Here is a 21,209-nt window from a genome sequence, read left to right as displayed (position 1 = left end):
CCCCCCCCCCCCCCCCCAAAGACACAATGCACATGGGGTCCCTCTCAAAATACATACCAGAACCTTATCCCGGTATGCAGCCGTTGCATCTCATTATTTGGAGAGTACCTTGCCAGGGAAGGCAGCAAAGCCTCCCTATCCCCCAGCAGGACAGTGACACGTTACTAGGGATGTGAGCCCACAGGCGAGCTGGTGACACGGGATGCCGTGATTGGCTCAGCAAGGTATACTGTATGTAGCCGAAGCTACCGTACATACAGCGGACTGACAGATTAGTGGGAGGTCACTAGATGAGAAGATACTTTGGGGTGCACAGGAGTCACAGGACACAACGGGGTGCACTGGGGTCACTAGAGAACACAGTATGCTGTTGAGTGCACAGGAGTCACAGGGTGCATAGGGGTGCCCTGGGGCAACTAGGTGACATAGGATATTTTGGGGTACACTGGAGTCACTAGATGACACAGGATGCTGTGGGTGGTCTACAATAATGGGGTGCACTGGGGTCATTAGCGCGGTATACTGTATGTAGCCGAAGCTACCGTACATACAGTATTACCGCACAACCAGCAGGCTGACAAATGTGTATTTAAACATTATTTTGGGCTATACTCGTCTTATACGAAGAGTATAGCCCAAAAATGTTTTAACTGAAAATATAGGTGGTCGTCTTATATGCCGGCAAATACGGTAAAGATAATTCATCTAGGCTTTATATGTAGTTTTATTTTACTTTCTCAGAGTCTGAAAGAGGTAGCACATCTGTCAAGTTTTTATTGTTGTCTTTATTCCTATTCTATCCTAGAGTGGTGACAGGAAGTCAGACAATAAGCAAGGCTTATTATGAAGCACTAAAGTGTGAAACGCGTCAAAGTTCCAGCTTAAACGTGTTGTGCCTTTATTGTTCAATAAACCCTTTCTTGCTGGAAGCAACTGCATAGATCTTTCTTCATTCAATTCACAAGTAGCAGTGAAGAATCCCTGGAAACTATTTTTATATATTGGCAGCAAATAGGTGGAAGATCACAGATTACGAATAGCAGGTCTACACAATGCTTTCTGTTTTCTTCCTCCTGGAATAATGTGCTGCGGTTCTGTCATGCAGTCATGTTTCATCTACAGAGAAGACAGAATCACTGACCCCCTGAGACATTTTCCAGAGGAGTCACTCTGGGTGATGTAAGCAGAAGGATTTTTGATGGACAGATCTATAAGTAAAATCACTCATACAGTTGGAGGATTGGAACCGTGTTATCTTTATAAAAACAGCCACATGTGGCCAGTCACTGGAAAATAACATGTACTGTATATCCTGCAGGATGACATATCGGCAAACACATCCAGCATGCAGCCAAGAAAGAACATAATGTAAATGTAATAATGTATAGTTCACAAAAGACGCATTTTACATGTCTGTTCACTTACAACCAGATCTGTCTGTTATGTGAGCGATCAGTCAGGTCCCAGTTGTATCTTATGCAGGTGAGAAATTATACTGGACTCGCTGCCAATGAAAACACACTTCATCTCTTACATGTTACAGAATGGCCGTCATCAAACCACAAAAAAATGACAGCTTCAATCTGATTGGTTGCTAAGGACAAACTCTTTTCCTTTTTATTTTTTCCAGCCTGCATTTGAAAACTACTGATCTGGATTTATAAAACTGCGACCAAAAGGAAAACATGCCAAATGCATTAAATATGAGGCTGGAATTAAATGATCTAAATCCAAGAATAAAAATGTGGTATACTGCAGCCATCTAAGTCCTTAGATGTGGAAGGCTGAATTTGTTTTCTTATAACATTAACTCGACATACTGTAGTATCTACGGAGGACCAGTGGAACACTTATGTCAGGACTACAGAATACCTTCCCCTTTCTTCAGCTGCTTAACATAGGAGCAAGGGTTCTGGAGTCCTAACACACTTTCAAATAACATTGGTTGAGATAACACTGCTGAGTGCACAGGACACAGGAGAGCACTGGCTTTTTGAAAGGATCAGCAGGTAGTTTTTACACTTATCAAACAGATAACAAAACCTTCTGTATCAATTGCCCCTCTTTGTAGATTGCAAGCTCTCACGAGCGGGGCCGTCTAATCCATTTGTATGGCATTGTATTGTAATTTTACTGTTTCCTCATATGTTGAAAGAGCTGAGCAAACTATTGGCGCTATATAAACCCATAATAATAATAATTATTATTATTATTATTAATATTAGGGATGCGCCAAAATTTAATTTTGAGACCGAAACTTTTTCTCTTTGCATTCACGAGCGTGAGAACACCACAAAAGCAACACATCACCAAATTTAGAGATATGTACTACTTTTTAGTGTTTGGTGCGCATCCAGGGACCCAATGGGGATCAAAAAGGACATGTGCCAAACGTGGGAAACAAAGTCTCACAAACGTGCAGGAATATGCGTTCCCGCTACGCCCTGGTTTGAACTAGCGCACTACAGTGCTGTTTACATAGCATGACTGTGTACTATATACTGTGTACCTATGTGTACATTATTATTATTAATATTAGGGATGCACCAAAATAGAATTTTCAGACTGAAACCAGAAATAAAAAATTTGTCAGGCCGAAACTGAAAATGAAGTTTTTTTCCCCAACCTTTTAAAAAAAATGTAAAACATTATTTTTTAATGATTTATTTTTTTTACTTTATTGTTGGGGGCTTCGGGGAACTATTGGGGGTCTAAACAGACCCCTGATATTTCCCTTTTAAAATAGAAAAAGAGATTGAGAACACAGAGTCCTCAATCTCTTATTCTGCAGCCCCTGTTATCAATGAACAGGAAGCCTCTATACTGAGTATTCCTATTCATCATTCATTGTGGAGATAGTATGTTTACCATGTCCACAATTATGAATGAACAGGAAGTGATCTAGGCCGAGCCAGGAGGTGTGGGAGGAGAGCTCGGCATTCTGTTTTTGCTTGCACAACAATCACACTGCTCTCTATCCTGATACAGGGGGCCGAGCAAGGAGGTGAGTTCGGCCTCCTGCAACGCTGGCAGCGCTCTCTTCCCCCCACCGCTCGTCATACTGAAACCTCCTTTCCTCCCTGCTGGGTGCCGGCTGGTGCATTGAAAGGCACACAGACCAGACCCCAGCGGGGCGGAGAGAAGAGATGTACTAAACTTCCGGCTGCAGTTTCGGTCGTCATGGCACTTTCGGCATTCGGCCAAAAGTGCTATTTTTGGACGAAATTTTGGTGCATCTCAATAATAATAATAATGGTATATTAAATAGATGAAAAGAAAGCAAATAAGAGATGCTCATTCTTTGACTCTACATACACTTTAATGCTGCCCTAACTCTGACCAGTGTGTTTCGCTTGGCTTGGCTACATAGACACTAGATCTTTCTCTGGGCCTTCTGGATTCCCCTATTGTCCCCGGGTCAGACGATCTTTGATGCCTGGCGGTAGACGGAGGGTGCAGATGGAGGTTGGTCTGCCCCGGATGCATATTTGTATCACCAAATACAGTAAAGTCTAATAAAGCAGATCTTACTCTGCGAAACACGCCACTACCACTACTAATTGTCTTGCGATGTTATACAGTACCACGTCTAGCTCTCACCTTGGACACCTATATTTACAGGACTGGACAACGTGTAACATATGCCGTGGATGGTCTGGGGTGTGGTGTTAGATGAATGTGTCAGCTATGGTGCTGTTGTCATTATTATATACTTTAAGGGCCCAGTCACACCATCAAGAGTGTGGTCCAGTGCATCCAGCCTCTGTAACGCAACCCAGCCGGCTCTCTTTGTTTTGGGGCAGGAGGGGGTGTGGCAGTGCATCCACCGCCCGCGGTGCGATCGCTGGCAACCAAACGCGTGGCACATTAGTGCCTGCGTTCCGGTCCAGTGCGATCTGCAAAAAAAATGGCATGCCGCATTATTTGCAGATCGCACTGGACCAGAACGCAGGCACTAATGTGCCACGCATTTGGGTGCCGGCGATAGCACTGAAGATGGGGACGTGGCGGCAGTGCCATTGAGTTCAATGCACCGCCATGCCCCCTCCCATCCCAAAACAAAGTGAGCCGGCCTGGTTGCGTTCCAGAGGCCGAATGCACGGTAAAAGCACTCTTGATGGTGTGAAAGGGCCCTAATGCTCTATACTGTACTGGAAAAGAATTGTTGCAATCTGTGTGGTGCTGTTAGCAGCACAGACATTTTATTTGCACAGGCCTTCAGAAATCAGTCTCAACATTCTTTGCTGTATGTGGAAAATATTTCCTCTCTATCTTTTTTCCACTATCTAAAAACAATATAAAATTGAGAGTCAAAGTGCACATCACCTTTCTGCTTTCTGTTAGGAGCATAACCGAATGCACTTTGATACGTACCGCTGCAGCTTGCAGACCAGTCAGCCCACACTTGTCAGACACATCCACATGGGCCAGATCATGTCTCAGGATTGTAGAAATGGCATCATAATCTCCCAGTCCAGCCACCACTATCAGCTGCTCTGCCGCTTGTTCACGGGGACCTGTCGGACCAAACGTATATCTGTCGCCATTTAATATAGAATTCATTCCCCATTTCAAGTGCTCTGGGCTGTGTCTATAAATAGAAGCAAACAAAAAAAATACCTGAAAAGTGTATTTTTCCAGACTGGGTATTTAAACAAAATAATATAATACATTAGTTCCCTTTTGTTAACATACAAAAAGCACGTGAGTTGAAAGCGTATGTAGAGTCAAAACTTTTTTTTCGTTTTAGAACAGGAAAGGGTTAAAAGCCCAGCCAGTTTATTTGATTTTTGCTGTCTGTGTACCACTGGGTAAATTTCCATTCACTTCCTGTCCCAGAGACACAACAGAAAATTCAAGGACATTTCCCAAATTAAAGGGAACTTATTATTATTATTATTATTATACAGGATTTATATAGCGCCAACGGTTTGCACTTTACAATATAAGGAAGACATTACAGTTACAGTACAAATCAAGATACAAGAGGTGGTAGCTGTGTGGGAAGTCATTGAAAGTGATTGTTTAGTGGTTAGTTTGAGGTGGGATAGGCTTCTCTAAAGAGATGAATCTTCAGGGATCGCCTAGAGGCAGACAGAAGGACAGGTTAGGGTAAGGAGTTCCAGAGGATAGGCAATACTCTAGAGAAGTCCTGGAGGCGATGGGAGAAGTTGAGAAAGGAGCTAGAGAGCAGGAGGTCTTGGGAGGAGTGGAGGGGATGGTTAGGGTGATACTTTGCCCCTGGCTATATCTCCAACCTCTCCTCAGTTGTGGATGGGTTTGTCAGTGGTTGTTAATATTTTGAATTTTATCCTTTGGGCAATTGGAAGCCAGTGGAGGGATTGACAGTGGGGGGTTGCAGACACTGAGCGGTTGGCTAGGTGGATGAGTCTAGCAGCAGCATTTATGATAGACTGAAGGGGGATAGCCTGTGTAGAGGTAGGCCAATGAGGAGGAAGTTCCAATAGTTAAGACGGGAGATAACAAGTGGGTGGATGAGTAATATTGCAATTTCATTGGTGAGGAAGGGGCGTATTTTGGAGATGTCAGGAAGGTGAAGGCGGCAGGATTTGGATAGTGATTGGATGTGGGGCAGAAAGGTGAGTTCGGAGTCAAGAATGACACCTAGGACCTTAGCATGGGGTGGGAGAGAGATAGTTGTGTTATCAATTGCAATGGAAAAGTTGGGGGAAGGTGCCCATTGGGATGAGGAATATCATGAGCTCAGTTTGTGAACTTCAATATGTGACTTGGAAGCAGGTGTCACCATTGGGAGATTTCCCCTTACCTCTTGTTCTGGGAACAACACTATGGGGTCTATTCACGAAGCTGCCAAAGGATCTAGCCGTAGCTTCGGCCGATCCTTCGGCTAGCTACGGCCCCAGGACCCCTCTTATTTTTTACTATTTTTTTATTTCATTTTCATTATTTATTTTTATCTATTTTAAATTTTCATAATTTTTTTTTAAACTCTTGGGGGGGCTTCGGGGAAATATTAGGGGTCTAAAAAGCCCCCTGATATTTCCCTTTTAAAATAGAAATTTCAACCGACCCCAAGTGAAGTGTTCGGCTCACTTCACTTGGGGTCGGTTGTTCACTCGGCTGCCCTCGGCAGCTTAGTGAATAGACCCGTATAATATTGGATTTCATCAATATTTATTCATCATTTCCATTCTTGGTGACAATGGTCAAACAGAGGGGTAAATCTCCCCAATGGGGACAAAGACAGCAATGAAAACTTGAGTCTAACCTTTGCGCGCTGTATTGAAAACTAGAAAAATGGCTTTACCTAGAGACACATTTTAAAGTCTAAGTCCAAGGAAATTCCCTTGCAGTGGGGCTGCAATTGTTAAGTGCTAGTTTATGCCTAGGGAACAGGAAAATGTTGTGTTACTTACCCGATCCTTGCTCCACCGGCCCCCTCTGGCCTGCTAGACCGGTCCCGGCAGCCTCTCAATAGACCTGCATTAGATGGGAGTACGCCAGGGGACAGTCCACAGGTGGAGTGGAGAGGAGTGCCGACTTCCAAGTGAGAGGGGATCAGGTAAGTAAAACAGGTTGTCCTCTCTCCTTGGCATAAATAACCCTTGCGCTGCAGTCCCATGGCAAGGGAAAACGTTTCATCTGGGTTTGGAGTACCTTAGTAAAGAAATGTATGTTATCGCTGACATCACCTCACCCCAGTAATTTACATAGTTACATAGTTACATAGTATTTGAGGTTGAATAAAGACATTAGTCCATCAAGTCCAACCTATTAGGATCTCATTCTAGGAGTACCTGTACCCCTGTATATTACGGTCCCTTAAGAAATCGTCCAAAAGTTTCTTGAACAATTCCACATTATTTGCTGAAATTTCAGCCTAAACAGCATGGATGGAAGAATCTTCCCTGCCGGTATTATATTGTGACAGCTGACCATCCCTCTCAGTGTTAAATGGTCTGTCTCAAACCCTCGATCTGCCACTTTTGCTGGACAACTTGGCCTGGTAAAGGAAATTGAAAAGTAACAGACTTACTGACCAGATTACCAGGTAAAAATAAAGGAAATGATGCCCCAAAAAGAAAACTATTGCAGCCACCACCTCTAAGGACTTGGGTTTAGATACAATGTAAAATACTGCACATTAATGCGTATGCAGCACACATTAATGCACAGTATTTTGCAGGTATGCAGGTTCATTGAGTCTTCACTTCCACTTGCTCACTGATTCCAGTCCCTAAGCATTAATCTTAATGGAGTTAGTCACCGCGGTGGTGGCTTTGCAACTAAATCCATTCAAATAATAACACTGCTGTGCTCTGGACACAGTTTTAGGAGAGTTGTATTCGGCCATAATCCGACACACATGCGGAATAGGGTGCCCTCTCTTTAAATGCTACAATTTCTACTAACCTTTGTGTATTAACATGGAGATGAATCTTCCTCATTCCGTTGTTAGGCTGTACATTATCAGAGGTAACATCATTGGATATCTCTTGCTGGTCTTTGAGTCTGAAAAAGTGTTGATCAAACTCTAGATACTGGGTAGGAGTGATAGGGAGGTGGTCAGTGTCAGAGCAGTAAGAATATATCTTCTCCGGAAGGATGACGCTGTCCTCTAGCAGCAGGAACTTATACCTAAAGAAAAAGGGGTCATCAGCCTTCCCCTTCTCCTCTATTGTAATGGAGTCAGGATCTTTACTAACATATCCTTTATGTGACTGCTGAGGATCACAAAACTGTGGGAAAGAAAGAATGGAGATAGAGCCAGGTAGCACATTGCACAGTCTGAACAAGTGTTGCCCCTTCCAGATGCCAACATCCTGGCACCCATCGTTGTAAGTCTCAAATCCAGGTCCATAGCGTATATCCGACTTGTAGAGACCCTGTTGACAAAAAATTTTAAAAATCAAGAGGTGACAGAGATGGAGTGAATCCTGACACACCAAACTTCATAGAAAAACCAAACAGGTGGAAGGCAAAGCTGAGTTTTCTTTAGTGGTCATCTGAATGGGTCATTAGTGTAAATTAGTGTGTCAGCCTGGCACATGACTGGAGTGGATGCTAGTGAATGCTATGCTGATGTCTGTCTATCTAATATACTGTATACAAAGCTTTGTGCAGCTCAGTAGTGTAATGACTGCAGTATTCTTAGGAATAAAGAAACATTTACCTGGTAAGTTTTGCCATCTGGAAATGTCATGGTTCCGTAGCCTTCTTTACGGCTGAGGTAAAAGGAGCCAGTGAATTTGGAGCCATCGGGCCAAGAGTAAACCCCTTTGCCATGGTGATGATCTTTGTAAAATTCACCAATATAACTCTGAATAAAAACAAACAAAAAAAAAACATACATGAATTAATTTCTTGTAACAGCAGCCAAGCTAATATATGTGAGATCCACTAAAAACTGATATTATCTTATATGTGATGGAGAACTCTCTAGGTGCGCTCCTCTGCTCATTGACAGCAGACAGTGGAGGGATGCAATAGCCAGCCTGCTATTGGCTATTGCAATTTGCAATAGCAGGCTGGCTATTGTTCCCACCCACTGTCCGTTGTTTATATTCAGCTGCCAGCTGCGGAATCTAAGCGCAAGATGTAAACAGAGAACATTTAGTTGCTAACAAAAAATGTTTGTCTGCACATGTCTATCCAGCAAGGAAAATTAAAATCGAGGCCATATTACGTTTTGCTATGTATTATGTTTTACATGTATTATGTATTGTGTTTTTGCCGGTTGCTTGAGGCTAGGTTCACACCTAGGCAACACCTCTGCCACGCGGTCAGGAGTCGCCAAGGTGTGAACCGATCGCGCTGTGGGTGCCATTATTTTCTAATGGCACTCCAGTCGCGCGAGGCCGATTGCGCGGTTTCCCGCCGTGATTCTGCCCATGCTTCCGAACACGATCACAGCTAAAACAGCCGCACATCGTGTATCGCAAAAAAAGATACATGTACGCGCAGATGTCACCCCATTGAAATAAATGGGACCGCGTGGCAAACGCTGCCTGCATTGTGCAGGACCTCGCGATCCTGGGACGCGCAATGTAGTGCAAGTGTGAACCTAGTCTGAGAGTACTTGTTTCCTTGAATGCCTAATAATGGGGAGTTTACAGGAAGTATTTTTCATTTCAGCTCTCCCATGCGCCCATAATAAAGGATTAATTGCCTTGCTGCTCAATAAGTTACTAGTTTCTTTCACTGAAATTAAGGAAATTCTTTGTTTATCTTTAGAACTTACTTGTTTCCGGAGATACTTAGTACAACACTTACAAAATACACTAAAAAATGTGAAAAAAAAAACAAACCCAAGGGCAGTGCTAATCTTCTCTGCTGTAATCTGTTATGTGCATAGCTACCAACATTCTGACACGGGAAAGAGGGACACGTTGTAGCACAAGATATGTGGACAAAGGGCGCACTCTCACCACCCCACAATCATATACTGTAAACAAAAACCAGTTAATGAGTAGAAATAAACAGTTAAACAAGGTTTTGCTCTTTCACCTCGAATTTTCCCTTCCACTGGTTGGATAAAATTTTAGTGCAAAATAAACACCTTTGCCAATAAATAGTCAATAGTTTATAAAGGTCTGTACATAAGACCTAATGAGGGACATTTAAAGAAGAAAGAGCAACAGGGAGATTTGGTTTTCAGAGGGACTGTCCCCACAAATAATGTCTAGTTGGGAGCTATGGCACTATATTGTTTTCTCTAAAGCTACAGGTGCACATTAGGACCCATTTGCATCAGATTGCAATATTTTCCAACACACATATTTCTGAACATTAGGCAGCCAAAAATGAACAGGCTGGAATGCATCTCCATGCACAAAAAAATAGGTCATGCTGCCTTTTTTGCAGCACAGGTCAATGCACGAGGGGAATTTATCAAAACTGGAACAGACAGAATCTGGAGCAGTTGCCTATAGCAACCAATCATCTTCTGTGTTTGTTCAGTTAAACATTGAAAATGAAAGATCGAAGCTGGTTACCAAGGGCAACTGCTCCAGATTCTGTCGGCTCCCGTTTTGATCAATTCCCCTCATTGAGTGATGTCGTATTTTCTTTGTACTGTAATGTAGCTGAGTTCTAGACGTGCATTTGGGGTGGCGTTCAAAATGAATGGCACTGCAATGGACTAATGTGTGAATGGGGCACAACTGTGCTATACCACTATGAGGTAGTATGAACATGCCCTGGATCTATTTAGATGACAATTCCTGCAGGAAGAATCGGTAATGAGGTCTGTATTCCTCTGTAAATAAAAGATGGAAATGAAACTGTAAACAGAAATAATATATCAATTGTAATAAAGGATGAAAAAGAAATAAATGTGGGAAGCAGATGGGTTTGACGGAAACTTGTAGAAGGAGACATACGGGGCTGTTATTGCTGACCTTCTGACTGGCTGACTGAGTACTATCTGAGTCACTTACCTGTAACACTCATGTAGATCGGAGTGGACCTATGGAATTCAGGAGCCAGTCTGTCCAAACCAGAAACCAGCAGGATTTTTCTAGCAGTCAGCTCCATTAACAACAACCTCAAAATTCAGGTGCCAGATGTCATTTTTAAGGAGCCTTGGTGACGTGGCTCCTGAGATATGTCCAGCCCTGATGTAGAATATAAAGTTAGAGTGGCACTATAACTCCTGATCTGCATATGTCAAGAAGCCACTGAATCAGCCAAACACAGTGCCGTACCAATCGCCATAGCGACCTAAGCGGCTGTTATGGGGCCCTGTGCACCCGGCCAGAACATCCCCTTCATGCCGCACGGGCTGCCTGGGTCGCTATGGCGTCTTAGGCTTGAAGGCTGTCAATGGCGGCTGTGAGGAGGAACGTGTCGCTGTTAGGTCACCGACAACCTGTCAGTGATCTGTGCAGCGGCACGTTCCTCCTCACAGCCGCTGCCGAGTCAGTGACAGCTAGCAGCTATGGAGGAGGAGGAGGCTAGGCCCGGCATCAGCAGCGGAGGAGGAGGCGGGCCCGATGATGGAAGAGGAAGTGGGGCCTGCCAGCGACTGTAAAGGAGGAGGAGGCGGACAGCGGGTCAGGGCTGACAGGTAAGAGGGTTTGACCAGGCCACCTGAGAGTCTATGGCGGGCTCTGCAGGGTCACTCTCAGGTGGTCTGTTTGGGATCTCAGGTGGGCTCTGCAAGGGCAGAACTAGAAATTACAGGGCCCCATACAAAATGTTGCTATGGGGCCCTGTGATTTCTAGTTACGCCCCTGGCCAAACAACAAGCGTTCTCAAACAGGGAAGTCAGCAATGACAGCCTCCATGTTCTCTTGGAGTACAAGTTTCCTTTATCTGCTTTGGGAAGCAATAGATAGCAGCAGCAGTTGAGTAGAACTGGGGTATCCAGTGGGGATATTCTGTCATTGGAATAACTGGGAGATACAAGAATCCAGCATGTCATTTAGACCAATAGCAATCACACAAAGATTAAAAGGCAGCTTCAGGTAGAGTTGATTATTAATAACACCATGTAGACCAAACATGTTACAATCTGCTTGTACAATCTCCATTGGATCTAACAACAGTTATTTGATGCTATGGCTCTGTCTGATTGGATTGTTCAGTTAGGCCCTCACATTACACAGTTATTGGAAAATCAAAAGGATTTCTATGACCAGATTGTAAGGTGTATGACCACTATGATCAGATTGTAAGGTGTATGACCACTATGATCAGATTGTAAGGTGTATGGCCACTTCACACATTACAGTTTAGAAGAAATCAGGATTTTCCTTATCCCAAATCTTTCATATGACTGCAGCCACACACACCTCTCCATTGGCCCATCTGAATTCCCCAACTCCCCGCTTCATGTTCATAGTAAGATTCCCTCTGTAGCTGGAGCCATCAGACCATTGCTGAAATTCCACATCTTCCTTTGGATTGCATTGCAGCTCTAGCTCTTCATGGCCTGGCTGCGGACTCGGGCTTACTATGTCTTTCCTATCCAGAACTTGTGGTCCATTCTCTTGTTCGGATTCCTCCTCAGTGATCTCTTGGTGGAACTCATTTGGAATACAATGCCTGCATACGTTTTCCTGTTGTTTACTGTCTGTGTCTGACCCTTCACGTCCTTCAGGTGGATCTGACCCATTTGTTGATACCAATGTATCAGGATGAGACATGTCTGTTACTTTTTACAGGCCTGTGGGTGACACAATTTAGACAAATCAGAAGGCTGGTGGGGAAGAAAGAGATTACATTATTGCAGATTAGAGACATCAAATTCAAACTGCTGACAGAGAAGATACGTAGCCTGTTACTGTATTAAAAACAATTCAACTGGTTCACGGTTCCATGGTGAATTAGGAGTGTACTACAGGCTCTACATATGAGGTAGAAATAGAACACAACTATCCCCACCAACATGTCTGTCTTCTGATCTTCTTCTAAACCTATACCTTGCCCATTCCGTTCAAAATATTAAGTTTTCTGCAGGACATGCATTGTGAGGACTTACATACCTTCCACATTCCCACCATCCACTCATTATATAAGCAGGCTTGGCTTACTGCTGATACTCTTATCTTATGGATGAGAGCTCTGAGTGACAACTTGCAGATTTCCTGCAGTCCCCAATCATGGCAAACATCCACAATGCTACTGGTATACTGACCATGGGATCATTGCCTCAGTTGTAGAACATGACGGAGCTCACAAGAAAGAGGTGGCACAGCAGGGCTGGAGAGTTAAAAGAAAGAAGCAGAACAAGGAGACAATCAGTTAATCTGCTGACAAGAAGAATGTTTATAGCAGCAGAGAGCAGAATGACAGAGAGATGAGTTCATCACTCTGCTGCTTTTTTCCTTTCATTCTCTAGTAATGGGCTGGGGGCAGGTTGAGGATGACATGGGCTCAGAGGAAGTGGGTTAAATCAGACTGAGGACAAAATAACTACTGCAGGAGAATTTTCTGGATTTAAAGGAGAACTATTAGATGAGTGGTTTACACTCATAGTTATAGTTAGAGCCGATGTGTGACAATGAAACTGTCACACGTCGGCTCTTTTGATCGGGAAGATCCCTGCAGAGAGCGGGGGCTGTCAATCATGACTCCCAGAAGGGATTCCCCCAGCACTGGAGTAGACGGGCACAGCTGGCTGTCTCTAGATGGGCAGAGCATGCTGTCAATCAGCCAGCTGGGTGGATCTCGACAGTATTGTTGGGATTCCCTACCTGCTTTGGCGCTCTCAGTGTATTGCGGGCAAAAGCCCGAAGGGGGGGGGGGGCATTCGAACGACGCAACTTCTGCAGACACTAGCAGCAGCTGCTGTTAACCCCCACAGTTCTGGACGGTCAGCAATGGACGGGGGGATCTGGCGGCACTCATAAGAATTCTCCAATATGCAGCAGCCCCCGGGCCATGGGACGAACCACACTGGAGGTAAGTTATGTCCCTGGAGTCACATAGCAAAACAAAAGTTAACTTATCTTCAGCTTTAAGCCTTCTTCTTCATCAGCATGCTGTCCCCGGAAATGACTGTATAATGTGAGCAGCAAAGTTCTATTAATAACAACACACAACCAAGCGACATACTTTACACAACAATCCTTTATACATGAGAGTGCCAATAAAACAACACACATGACACAACGAGGTCCAGAAGCGGGATTATAACGTGCAGTGTCTCTCTGTACCCTGGCAGTCAGACCCAGGGACACACTGGCCGCCACATACACAGAGCGGGTCACCTCGGTGGGCACACGGGTTACCTCATCAGCTATGTTCCTGTATCTTCCCGGGAAACTACCCATATCCAGCTTCTCAGCGCGTTGTAACAGCTGTTGCCATAGAGACAGGCGACATTATTACGCGACGGGCTGATCATGGAGCACGTGACCCGGCAGGGGACGCATCTCCATGGAAACCGGAACTGGAAAATGACGCTCATTAATCGCGGAGGCCATCTTTGATTCGGGAGCTGTCAGCCTGTATTGTTCTCTGTATTCTGACCAGTTTTCTGGAAATGATGTGTTCTTATTTCACCCAAAAAACTAATGATAAATATGTGATTTTATTTTCAGATAACTGTTTATACTATAAGGATGGGAGCTTTAATTTTTATAGAACTAATTATACTCTATTACTATATAAATGAGATTTAGTGTTTATAGAGATTAGATAGATAGATAGATAGATAGATAGATAGATAGATAGATAGATAGATAGATAATTGCCGTATGTTACTTTATTTTAATAAACTTTGATGTATGCATAACATGTTTTATGTCACCACCTGCTTCACTCCTAACATCGTCAATGGGCTTTTGCTCACTTTTAGAGCAGGCAGTCACTCAAAAAGTGAACTTTCCCCCATCTAACTCTCCCCCTCCACTTTTTAAAAAAGACAACCTTTATTTTTTTAAATCTTTTTCTTATTTTGTGCTGCTGGCCCCACCCCTTGCTGCGATTTCTGCCTAGGCATCATATATTCCAGGAGGCATTACCACTCATATTACGGGGGAAGTAAACAGAAGCAGTGGCAGATATCAGATACAAGTATGTGCAGACAAAGATCTGGAACCATGTGTGTTTACCACACGGTATGAATGAGGGATGTAATGTCACCTAAGGTAAGTGATGTCAGTATCTCAGGAGGCATTACTATCCTCCATTCATAGAACAACATGTATACATAATATAACACAGGTTCCGGCACAGCTTCATGTTCTGATCCTATATTAAATATATTAAACAGTTCACATCATAAAACTACTACACATTTTAGCCACACATGGCTTTATTCATAGCTGCTTAGCTTAGTCTGATCTCCTCAAACAGCTCTCTCCTTTGCTTTCTCTAGTCCATGTTCAGTGCAGTGCACACGATGACACCAAACAGCAGATTGGCTAATAGTTTCCATTTAAATAGGCTGACTGTTTACAAATGTGTGAAACTAATTACAGAAAACAGTCAGTTTGTAATAGCACTGTGATATAATCATATGTAATCTTAATATAGTGGCTTCTAATGCTTGCGCACATGCCGCTGCTGCATGCTTTGAAACAGCATGTGACATTTGGCAGGTGTTGGTGATGCCAAACACGAACATTGCAGTGAATGGGACCATGCCGCAACTGCCTGGGTACAAGACTCACAAAGCAGCCACCGCTCATATTCCTTGTCCTGTGGTTCACACAGCTCCATCCTCAAATCGGTGCAGGCAAGAAAAGCACACTGCAGCTTGATACAGGTTCCCACAGAAACAATTCCTGCACAAATGACTAGTGTAAACATGCTAGACAATGTTTATTCTTGAAGTCAAAACATGCTGTAAACACACACAGGCTCCTCTAACTCTAACATGTTTCACCAAACGGCTTATTCATAGAGAACTATATGAATCTCTATGAGATCCAGCTTGTAATGCCTGGGTACAAGGTTGCGCACTCAGCATTGCAATAGAAAGTCCCAGTCCCCATTGGGATATAGGAATAGAAAACAACATTCAAAACAGCTGCTGCTCTACCACCCTCTGAAAAGCAACCCTCTATAGGATCGCTCTTCAGAGGGGCACTGGAGCTGCTTGTGTGAACAAGGTCTATGGCATGCAAAACTCACGCAGGTATACAGTACATGAGGCAACTGCTTTTAATTTCATCACTTTTCAAAAAAAATAAAGGATTGATTCAATGAGCTGTAAGGGCCCCAACAAATGTTTCCACATCTGAATTTTAGCTGAGTTCAATAAGATTTGAAAATTACAGCCACATGGATGAAAATAAAGACGCTTATTCTTGTCAAGCTTTGTGATTTGAGCGTATAGCTATTTTAATAACCAAGCATGAAATCCTCACAGCAGGGATATCTTGTCACAGGCTTAGATCTTAAAATAACCACAGAAGATCTGGCCAGGACAGAGCACATGCATCTAGAACAAGCTAGCTAGGTGTCAGCAATGGATGCATTTTATTCTGGATGTTCCCGTGCTGCCCGACGCAAGTAACTTGTTTACTTTTAGAGTTTAGGTGATATGTCTGAACTTTATAAAATTACAGAGTCCTTATTGATAAGCAATGCTAGAGCTGCCTGCAAGAAGGAGCTCCTCATAACAGAGGGAGTGACATGTTGCATCAACATTTCAAAGAGGCAGCCATTCCCGGACTATAAGCTTTGTACTCTTCGAGTTCCTGTGATTGATCACCCACTGCAGAACCTGTCTGAACATTTTGACCAATGCGTGGATCTGATAGACAGTACTGTTCGCGGTGGGGGGAAGTGCCTGGTCTACTGTAAGCACGGACGTAGTCGATCAGCTACAATCTGTATTGCTTACCTGATGAGATGTAAAAACATGACCCTGGTGGAAGCCTTCAAGGTATAATCATTGCATGTATTTGTCTTTTGTTTGTATATTATTCCATAAATTAAAGTCAATAACTTTGCTGCGTGTGTTTGCAGTAATAACAGTATTGGGTTAGGATGAGACTAGATTTTAGAGGCTGGGTTTACAATTTTATTTAAGTATAGGAGTTATGTAAGGTTAAAGTGTCTCTGTCATCTGAAAAAGGATCCTTAGGTTGCCTAAAGATCTTCCTCATCGAACACATTGCTGGGTGTGTTGGATAGGCATGTGTAAATAATTTTCAGCATTAGAACTTTATCCAAATCTTCAAAATAACAACGAAGACAACTTTAGAAATGTTTAGTAATGACAATCTACAAACAAAAATCTCAGGGTTTGAGATATTTCACCATTTTTTACCCCAGTTTGTTTCAGTTTGAAGAACACCCACCATATAGTTTAAACCTACATGCCATGTAAGCAAACACTAATTTTTTGTCTCTGAATCATCAACTGTTCTTCTTTTTGAGTAAACATTGTTTGTTTATGGCTCATTATCGGCCTCCTTTTTCTAGTAATTAGTGTTTTTCGGGCACATGTTATCAAAATTACATATGCTTTATGTGTTTAATCGAGATAAGACATGTTTTCAGTTGAATTGAAGTTGAATTTTACCTGTACCTCAGTTCTACAGAACACAATGATTTCTGATTCCTCTGGCATCCATGCTGTGACGGACCCCCGTACTCAGGATGAGTATGTCCGCCGCTGTCTTCTTCCTTGCTGAGGAGATATTGGAACTCGCTGATCTGTAGCTCTCAGTTTCCCCAGTCACTAGCCAAGGCTCGAGTGTAGGTGAAACAAACTGATTTATTGAGCAACTCCACAAACTTTTATACAGAAAGTGATCAGATCAGATTATAATCCCATCACATCCACCCTCCCCTCCCAGACAATCGGTCTGCTCAACACCACAGGTGTCCACCTGCTAACGAGCTCCAGACAGCCATAGCAGAAGCCTGGCCAGAATGTCATTTTTCTGAGCTCCCTCAGAGAACAATGGGAGATAACGAGGGATGGTGCTGATAGTCTTTCCATAACCAGGTCACACAGCATAACGCACTCAAACATAACTCAACACCAATACACATTTAACTTATAAACTGATCACCATGTAGTCACATAGCTCCCCCAAGTTAAAAGATGGCAGACCCGGTGAGACCCTCTATGGGTCCACTTGGGGATGTCCATGCTGTTAGTCACCCTTCCAGTTCTGTTTGGCGGGATAGTCCATCAGCATTGGCATTGTGTCTCCAGAGCCGAATTGTGAGGTTGGAGGGCTGTAGGGCCAGGCTCCACCACAACAGCTGTCCATTGATCCCAGACACCCAGTTCAACCAAACAAGGGGGGTCTCCTTAATCCTAGGTCCATAGTCACTGGGAAGGAGGCTGGCCGCCAGCCCCCTCCAGGAGCCCAGGTCATCGTGGGTTCCATGACATTTCTTCCCCACCAAAGGTAGTCTAATTAGGTCCCAGTCCCCCAAATGGTCTGGACCTGCATTTGTCGGGCTGCATAAGTCCACATATTCCATCCGAAGGACATCCTGCCTCTGCTGCTGGGGAGGAAGGACGACCACATCCTCTCCCGGATTGCTGCTCTGCCACTGGGGAGAGAGGTTGACTACATCTTCTCCCTGGCACTCTATTGCCAGCTCTTCAGCTGGGATTAGTAGTTCCTCTGCATCAGCCTGCTGTTGGGGAGAGGGGCTGCCTGCCCTGGCTCCCTGGAGCTTCAGAGGTGTTGCCGGTGGTGGGCAGAGGTCAACAGCGCTCTGCTCTGATGCCAGATCTTCTGCTGGGTCTAGTAGTTCCACTGCATTGGCCTGCTGTTGGGGAGAGGGGCTGCCTGCCCCAGCTCCCTGGAACTCACTCTGCTGTTGGGGAGAGAGGTCAGCTACCTCTTCTCCTTGCAACTCACTCAGCCGCTGGGGAGAGAAACTGTCTGCCTCCTCTTCCTTGAACCCTGTTGCCAGCCCTTCAGCTGGGAAGTAAAATGCAATTTTGGTGGCCTTGCACAGAGACTCAAGGCCCACTGATTGTTGTAGGCAGAGGCCCATGGTGCTCTGTCCTGATGCCAACTCCTCAGCTGGGGTCAGTAGTTCCACTGCATTGACCTGCTGTTGGGGAGAGGGGCCACCTGCCTCGGCTCCCTGGAGCTCCAGAGGTGCATTTGGTGCTGGGCAGAGGATAGCAGCACTCTGCCCTGTGCGAGCGCTTCCATGGCCGTAGGAAACTGTTCTTCTCCTATGTCAGCAGAAATCTTGGTCCCGGTGGTGGTTTGAATGTCTCCTTAAGCAAGGAAGAGCATCCCACCGCTTGCCACCAATGTGACGGACCCCCGTACTCAGGATGAGTATGTCCGCCGCTGTCTTCTTCCTTGCTGAGGAGATATTGGAACCCGCTGATCTGTAGCTCTCAGTTTCCCCAGTCACTAGCCAAGGCTCGAGTGTAGGTGAATCAAACTCTGCTTTATTGAGCAACTGCACAAACTTTTATACAGCAAGTGATGAAATCAGAATATAATCCCATCACATCCACCCTCCCCTCCCAGACAATCGGTCTGCTCAACACCACAGGTGTCCACCTGCTAACGAGCTCCAGGCAGCCATAGCAGGAGCCTGGCCAGAATGTCATTGTTCTGAGCTCCCTCATGTCGTCACACATGCCATGCCTCCTTATCAATTTTTGAGATTTATATTTAATCAACAGAGTAACTGTATTTCTCTGGAGGTTTTTTATTGCTGTCTGTGTAGAGTAGGGGAGTAGAGGGAGATACACCCCCTCTACTTGCCCTGGTGATGTTCAGATGTTCACACGTGTACTTGAAACAGGAAGTTGGGGGAAATCTTTATATAAAACCTGTTCTGGTGACGACTGTCAAAAGTAAAATTGACCTTAATTTTAAAGTAATATCTGTTCACTTCCTGGTGTATCTTAAAGTGGAAAAGTTCCACTTTACTGTAAGTAGTCAATTGTGGACAGCTTTATCCATTAAATAGAACTCCAGCAAAAATGGGAACTTCTTTTTTGTTTCCATTGCTGTTTCCATTGCTGCTTGTGTCATCATTCAGGAAATTTACTCTCACTTTCTGTCTAGGCAACTGTTGTCACAAGGACAGAAAATTCACCTTAATTCCTATTCACAGTTGATGGTGATACCTGTTCACCTGCGACAACTCTCAGAGGTGGGGTAACTCTCATTTTCATTTCCTCTCACTTCGTGTCGTGTATTTAGGGAGTAAGTAAGGGGATATCTCCCCATTGTGGTCACAGACATCATCAATAACCTATCAGATGTTCTAATCCCCCCCTGCAAAACTGAGGAACACATTTGGCTGGGTTCCACTTTAAAGTAGCGTTTACTAGTTGTAGGCTTCCACATTTAGTCCAGTCAAAAAGCATTGAATAGACAAACAACACTCTGGGTGGCTAATGGTAAATAATATTCCTTTGTTGAAAGGAGTGCTCCAGGAAATATAACTGGAAAGGACAATGAGAGGTCCTTTCTGAGTTGTGGCTCTCCAAAAACTTTAAAACATTTAGCTTTAGTGATGAGAGAGCTATACCCATGGTGGCATCCACTGGTCCCTCCATGTATGCCTCAGTCATAGGAATGAATGGGCACATGGCAGGATGGAGCATGCTGCAACACTGTTCATGGTATACTCCATGGAATGAATGAGATGAACATGCTTTGTGGTTCTGCAGCTTAAATCCAAGCGACTGCATATAAATAAATATGAATATTGTGGAAGAGCCCCAGTGCTGTTCAAAATGTGATTCTGAAAGACAGAAAGGAGTCGGGAGTAAACCCAAGCCTCATTCAGATATGTCTACCTTTTGTCGGAAGAACTGATATGTAACAATCTTTATGCTCCCGTGATTGCGTTTTTGATGTGTTTTACATGAACTGCCTCCCATGGAATATTTTGTTAAAATAAAGTCATGGTGATCTGAAATAAACTGCATTCTACTTTTTAAAAGAAAAAAGAAAAGGAATGCAGTATGAAGACGAGCAGCAGGCAAGGACCATGTCAAAACAAAGATCACTGGATCAAGGCTGAAGGTAAGTATTATCCTACTGTAGTCAGGGGGTAGGGGATTTTATTAAAGGACAACTTTACTTAAGTTGGAGGTCCATGCTCTCTCTACTTCCTGTCCCTTCTATTATCTGCATAAAAATAGTTTCTCCAATGGAAGTCTCTTTTACAGATTTTTTTACATGCAAGTCTTGAGTTATATGGAAAGGCTCCAGAGCCATTCTCATTCACTAGCCACAGATTCAGATTTCTGCTTTTGCTAGTTCCGTCACCAAGAAAAATGGCATTTATAGATGAACATATAAGTTAATGTAATAATCATGTATATCAGCGGTTCTCAACCTTTCTAGTGTTGCAACCCTTTAAAAAAAATTGCCCAAGTTCTGGCGACCCCTAACAGTAAAATTATTTTTGCTGCTCCTTCATCGCTGTAATTTTGCTACCGCTAGATAGCTATTAGATAGCGGCTCCCGGCCGCCCGGGAGAGAAACACTTTCTCCCGGAAAGGTTTACTCTGCGCGACCGAGCAGAGTAAACCTTTCCCTGCTCTGGTTTTTTTTTTTCTGACAGCGGAGCCGCTGGCCGCCGTCTGCCAGAAATAAAACAGCATAGTAATGCATAGCTAGATTCCTATTGGCTATTTCAATTTGCAATATCCAATAGCAAGCTGGCTATTGCACCCACCTTCTGCTGCTGTCAATCACTAGAAGAGGACCTGATGGAGAACTTCAGGTCCCCCACTGCTGATTGACAGCAGTAGTGGGCGGGTGCAATAGCTAGTTTGCTATTGGCTATTGCAAAGTGAAATAGCCAATAGG

General features: G+C 43.9%; 1 protein-coding gene across 1 annotated transcript in view; it reads right to left on the bottom strand.

Moving 5' to 3' along the window:
• The window catches only part of ANKMY1 (ankyrin repeat and MYND domain containing 1), a 34,306-nt gene extending 22,175 nt beyond the window's left edge, over positions 1-12,131 (bottom strand). Inside the window, exons 1-4 of the mRNA XM_018554795.1 lie at positions 11,778-12,131; positions 8,156-8,302; positions 7,396-7,868; positions 4,375-4,591 (exon numbers count right to left, since the gene is read on the bottom strand). Of these exons, the coding sequence (XP_018410297.1) occupies positions 4,375-4,591; positions 7,396-7,868; positions 8,156-8,302; positions 11,778-12,131 (1,191 nt within the window). The remainder of the gene's footprint in view (positions 1-4,374; positions 4,592-7,395; positions 7,869-8,155; positions 8,303-11,777) is intronic.
• Positions 12,132-21,209: the final 9,078 nt, after the last annotated feature.

Source organism: Nanorana parkeri, unplaced genomic scaffold, assembly GCF_000935625.1.
Source record: "Nanorana parkeri isolate BGI_ZX_2015 unplaced genomic scaffold, ASM93562v1 scaffold174, whole genome shotgun sequence".
Taxonomy (NCBI): domain Eukaryota; kingdom Metazoa; phylum Chordata; class Amphibia; order Anura; family Dicroglossidae; genus Nanorana; species Nanorana parkeri.
Note: the sequence above shows the minus strand (reverse complement) of the source record. Positions and strands in the feature narration are given on the sequence as shown.